Here is a 5,147-nt window from a genome sequence, read left to right as displayed (position 1 = left end):
AATGATGTTTAGTTACGAGGTGATTGCCAGTATCCCCCGCTTATGGTGAACGGCTTATCCCAACAATTGAGAAACGAAATTGAGCTTAAAATCCTTATTACACAACGATATGATACAGAAGTAGTGCTTGTGTGAGCTGTGCTATGAATTTTTTTAGGTCTTGTGAGACCAAACTGCTGAGGTCATCGGTCCCTAACCTTACACACGACTTAATCTAACTTAAACTAACTTAAGCTAAGGACAACACACAAGCCCGTGCCCGAGGGGAGGGAAGACACGAACCTCCGACGGGGGAAACCGCGTGGACCGTGACAAGGCGCCCTAGACCGCTCGGCAATTCCGTGCGGCGCTGTGACTTTACTTGCATCGGAAATATACTCTATCTCGCTCAAGATCTACACTAAATATGTGAAGATGAACCACACTAAAATTCTTAAATTTAGAAGGGCTGCTGTGCTGTGCTCTGCATTGCTAATGATACCACCAAACACACACGGTATGCGTCATTACACCACCAGTGGTGATCATCAGCATTACCCTGAATGCACGGCGTACTCTATTTAATAAGGGGCAGTCTACCCCTGTCTTGGTGACTGCCATTACCCCCATCTTGGTGACTGCCATTACCCCCCCCCGTCTTGGTGACTGCCATTACCCCCCCCCCCCCATCTTGGTGACTGCCATTACCACCCCGTCTTGGTGACTGCCATTACCCCCCCGTCTTGGTGACTGCCATTACCCACCCGTCTTGGTGACTGCCATTACCCCCCCCCCGTCTTGGTGACTGCCATTACCCCCCCGTCTTGGCGACTGCCATTACCCCCCCCGTCTTGGTGACTGCCATTACCCCCGTCTTGGTGACTGCCATTACCCCGCCCCGTCTTGGTGACTGCCATTACCCCCCCCGTCTTGGTGACTGCCATTACCCCCCCCCCCCGTCTTGGTGACTGCCATTACCCACCCGACTTGGTGACTGCCATTACCCCCCCCCCGTTCTTGGTGACTGCCATTACCCCCCCCGTCTTGGTGACTGCCATTACCCCCCCCGTCTTGGTAACTGCCATTACCCCCCCGTCTTGGTGACTGCCATTACCCCCCCCCCGTCTTGGTGACTGCCATTACCCCCCCCCCCCGTCTTGGTGACTGCCATTACCCCCCCCCCCAGCTTGGTGACTGCCATTACCCCCCCGTCTTGGTGACTGCCATTACCCCCCCGTCTTGGTGACTGCCATTACCCCCGTCTTGGTGACTTCCATTACCCCCCCGTCTTGGTGACTGCCATTACCCCACCCGTCTTGGTGACTGCCATTACCCCCCCCCCCGTCTTGGTGACTGCCATTACCCCCCCCCCGTCTTGGTGACTGCCATTACCCCCCCCCGTCTTGGTGACTGCCATTACCCCCCCCCCCCCCGTCTTGGTGACTGCCATTACCCCCCCCCGTCTTGGTGACTGCCATTACCCCCCCCCGTCTTGGTGACTGCCATTACCCCCCCCCCGTCTTGGTGACTGCCATTACCCCCCCCGTCTTGGTGACTGCCATTACCCCCCCCCCCCGTCTTGGTGACTGCCATTACCCCCCCCGTCTTGGTGACTTCCATTACCCCCCCGTCTTGGTGACTGCCATTACCCCCCCCGTCTTGGTGACTGCCATTACCCCCCCCCCCCCGTCTTGGTGACTGCCATTACCCCCCCCCCCGTCTTGGTGACTGCCATTACCCCCCCCCGTCTTGGTGACTGCCATTACCCCCCCCCCCGTCTTGGTGACTGCCATTACCCCCCCCCGTCTTGGTGACTGCCATTACCCCCCCCCGTCTTGGTGACTGCCATTACCCCCCCCGTCTTGGTGACTGCCATTACCCCCCCCCGTCTTGGTGACTGCCATTACCCCCCCCCGTCTTGGTGACTGCCATTACCCCCCCCTCTTGGGGACTGCCATTACCCCCCCCCTCTTGGAGACTGCCATTACCCCCCCCGTCTTGGCGACTGCCATTACCCCCCCGTCTTGGCGACTGCCATTGCCCCCATCTTGGCGACTGCCTTTGCCCCCGTCTTGGCGACTGCCGTTGCCCCCGTCTTGGCGACTGCCATTGCCACCGTCTTGGCGACTGCCATTGCCCCCGTCTTGGCGACTGCCATTGCCCCCCCCCCCCCCGTCTTGGCGACTGCCATTACCCCCCCCCCCGTCTTGGTGACTGCCATTACCCCCCCCCCCGGCTTGGTGACTGCCATTACCCTCCCCCCCGTATTGGTGACTGCCATTACCCCCCCCGTCTTGGGCACTGCCATTACCCCCCCGTCTTGGCGACTGCCATTACCCCTCCATCTTGGCGACTGCCATTGCCCCCATCTTGGCGACTGCCATTGCCCCCGTCTTGGCGACTGCCATTGCCCCCGTCTTGGAGACTGCCATTGCCCCCGTCTTGGCGACTGCCATTGCCCCCGTCTTGGCGACTGCCATTCCCCCCGTCTTGGCGTCTGCCATTCATTGCCCCCGTCTTGGCGACTGCTATTGCCCCCGTCTTGGCGACTGCCATTGCCCCCGTCTTGGCGACTGCCATTGCCCCTCCATCTTGGCGACTGCCATTGCCCCCATCTTGGCGACTGCCACTGCCCCCGTCTTGGCGACTGCCATTGCCCCCGTCTTGGCGACTGCCATTGCCCCCGTCTTGGCGACTGCCATTCCCCCCGTCTTGGCGACTGCCATTGCCCCCGTCTTGGCGACTGCCATTGCCCCCGTCTTGGCGACTGCCATTGCCCCCGTCTTGGCGACTGCCATTGCCCCCGTCTTGGAGACTGCCATTGCCCCCGTCTTGGCGACTGCCATTGCCCCCGTCTTGGCGACTGCCATTGCCCCCGTCTTGGCGTCTGCCATTGCCCCCGTCTTGGCGACTGCTATTGCCCCCGTCTTGGCGACTGCCATTGCCCCCGTCTTGGCGACTGCCATTGCCCCTCCGTCTTGGCGACTGCCATTGCCCCCATCTTGGCGACTGCCATTGCCCCCGTCTTGGCGACTGCCATTGCCCCCGTCTTGGCGACTGCCATTGCCCCCGTCTTGGCGACTGCCATTGCCCCCGTCTTGGCGACTGCCATTGCCCCCGTCTTGGTGACTGCCATTGCCCCCGTCTTGGCGACTGCCATTGCCCCCGTCTTGGCGACTGCCATTGCCCCCCCCCGTCTTGGTGACTGCCATTACCCCCCCCCCCCCGTCTTGGCGACTGCCATTGCCCCCGTCTTGGCGACTGCCATTGCCCCCGTCTTGGCGACTGCCATTGCCCCCATCTTGGCGACTGCCATTGCCCCCGTCTTGGCGACTGCCATTGCCCCCGTCTTGGCGACTGCCATTGCCCCCGTCTTGGCGACTGCCATTGCCCCCGTCTTGGCGACTGCCATTGCCCCCGTCTTGGCGACTGCCATTGCCCCCGTCTTGGCGACTGCCATTGCCCCCGTCTTGGCGACTGCTATTGCCCCCGTCTTGGCGACTGCCATTGCCCCCGTCTTGGCGACTGCCATTGCCCCCGTCTTGGCGACTGCCATTGCCCCCGTCTTGGCGACTGCTATTGCCCCCGTCTTGGCGACTGCTATTGCCCCTGTCTTGGCGACTGCCATTGCCCCTCCGTCTTGGCGACTGCCATTGCCCCCATCTTGGCGACTGCCATTGCCCCCGTCTTGGCGACTGCCATTGCCCCCGTCTTGGCGACTGCCATTGCCCCCGTCTTGGCGACTGCCATTGCCCCCCCCCCGTCTTGGTGACTGCCATTACCCCCCCCCCCCCGTCTTGGCGACTGCCATTGCCCCCGTCTTGGCGACTGCCATTGCCCCCGTCTTGGCGACTGCCATTGCCCCCGTCTTGGCGACTGCCATTGCCCCCGTCTTGGCGACTGCCATTGCCCCCGTCTTGGCGACTGCTATTGCCCCCGTCTTGGCGACTGCCATTGCCCCCGTCTTGGCGACTGCCATTGCCCCCGTCTTGGCGACTGCCATTGCCCCCGTCTTGGCGACTGCCATTGCCCCCGTCTTGGCGACTGCCATTGCCCCCGTCTTGGCGACTGCCATTGCCCCTCCGTCTTGGCGACTGCCATTGCCCCTCCGTCTTGGCGACTGCCATTGCCCCTGTCTTGGCGACTGCCATTGCCCCCGTCTTGGCGACTGCCATTGCCCCCGTCTTGGCGACTGCCATTGCCCCCGTCTTGGCGACTGCCATTGCCCCCGTCTTGGCGACTGCCATTGCCCCCGTCTTGGCGACTGCCATTGCCCCCGTCTTGGCGACTGCCATTGCCCCCGTCTTGGCGACTGCCATTGCCCCCGTCTTGGCGACTGCTATTGCCCCCGTCTTGGCGACTGCCATTGCCCCCGTCTTGGCGACTGCCATTGCCCCTCCGTCTTGGCGACTGCCATTGCCCCCATCTTGGCGACTGCCATTGCCCCCGTCTTGGCGACTGCCATTGCCCCCGTCTTGGCGACTGCCATTGCCCCCGTCTTGGCGACTGCCATTGCCCCCGTCTTGGCGACTGCCATTGCCCCCGTCTTGGCGACTGCCATTGCCCCCGTCTTGGCGACTGCCATTGCCCCCGTCTTGGCGACTGCCATTGCCCCCGTCTTGGCGACTGCCATTGCCCCTCCGTCTTGGCGACTGCCATTGCCCCCATCTTGGCGACTGCCATTGCCCCCGTCTTGGCGACTGCCATTGCCCCCGTCTTGGCGACTGCCATTGCCCCCGTCTTGGCGACTGCCATTGCCCCCGTCTTGGCGACTGCCATTGCCCCCGTCTTGGCGACTGCCATTGCCCCCGTCTTGGCGACTGCCATTGCCCCCGTCTTGGCGACTGCCATTGCCCCCGTCTTGGCGACTGCCATTGCCCCCGTCCTGGCGACTGCCATTGCCCCCGTCTTGGCGACTGGCATTCTACATCTACATCTACATCCATACTCCTCAAGCCACCTGACGGTGTGTGGTGGAGGGTACCCTGAGTACCTCTATCGGTTCTCCCTTCTATTCGAGTCTCGTATTCTACGTGGAAAGAAGGATTGTCGGTATGCTTCTGTGTGGGCTCTAATCTCTCTGATTTTATCCTCATGGTATCTTCGCGACATATACGTAGGAGGGAGCAATATACTGCTTGACTCTTCGGTGAAGGTTTGTTCTCGAA

At 62.1% G+C, this 5,147-nt stretch overlaps 2 protein-coding genes across 2 annotated transcripts; both read right to left on the bottom strand.

Moving 5' to 3' along the window:
* Positions 1–3,190: 3,190 nt before the first annotated feature.
* Positions 3,191–3,607, bottom strand: LOC126298178 (merozoite surface antigen 2-like). The gene has a single exon (XM_049989487.1). It carries the CDS (start codon positions 3,605–3,607, stop codon positions 3,191–3,193), a length of 417 nt encoding a protein of 138 aa, XP_049845444.1.
* A 150-nt stretch (positions 3,608–3,757) lies between these two features.
* On the bottom strand, positions 3,758–4,902 carry LOC126298177 (uncharacterized). The gene is made up of 3 exons (XM_049989486.1): positions 4,616–4,902; positions 4,058–4,557; positions 3,758–3,999 (listed from the first exon to the last, which is right to left on the bottom strand). The coding sequence occupies exons 1-3, from the start codon at positions 4,900–4,902 to the stop codon at positions 3,758–3,760; spliced, it is 1,029 nt and encodes a 342-aa protein (XP_049845443.1).
* Between the last annotated feature and the right edge of the window lie 245 nt (positions 4,903–5,147).

This window comes from Schistocerca gregaria, chromosome X (assembly GCF_023897955.1).
Source record: "Schistocerca gregaria isolate iqSchGreg1 chromosome X, iqSchGreg1.2, whole genome shotgun sequence".
Lineage (NCBI taxonomy): Eukaryota > Metazoa > Arthropoda > Insecta > Orthoptera > Acrididae > Schistocerca > Schistocerca gregaria.
Note: the sequence above shows the minus strand (reverse complement) of the source record. Positions and strands in the feature narration are given on the sequence as shown.

What these genes read in the sequence shown, in the direction of transcription:
- LOC126298178 (XM_049989487.1), bottom strand. Translation starts at nt 3,607, where the DNA reads ATGGCAGTCGCCAAGACAGGGGCAATAGCAGTCGCCAAGACGGGGGCA.
- LOC126298177 (XM_049989486.1), bottom strand. Translation starts at nt 4,902, where the DNA reads ATGCCAGTCGCCAAGACGGGGGCAATGGCAGTCGCCAGGACGGGGGCA. An exon ending in GCAGTCGCCAAGACGGAGGG is followed by an intron (nt 4,558 to 4,615) that starts GCAATGGCAGTC and finishes GGGCAATGGCAG; the next exon opens with TCGCCAAGACGGGGGCAATG. An exon ending in GCAGTCGCCAAGACGGAGGG is followed by an intron (nt 4,000 to 4,057) that starts GCAATGGCAGTC and finishes GGGCAATGGCAG; the next exon opens with TCGCCAAGACGGGGGCAATG.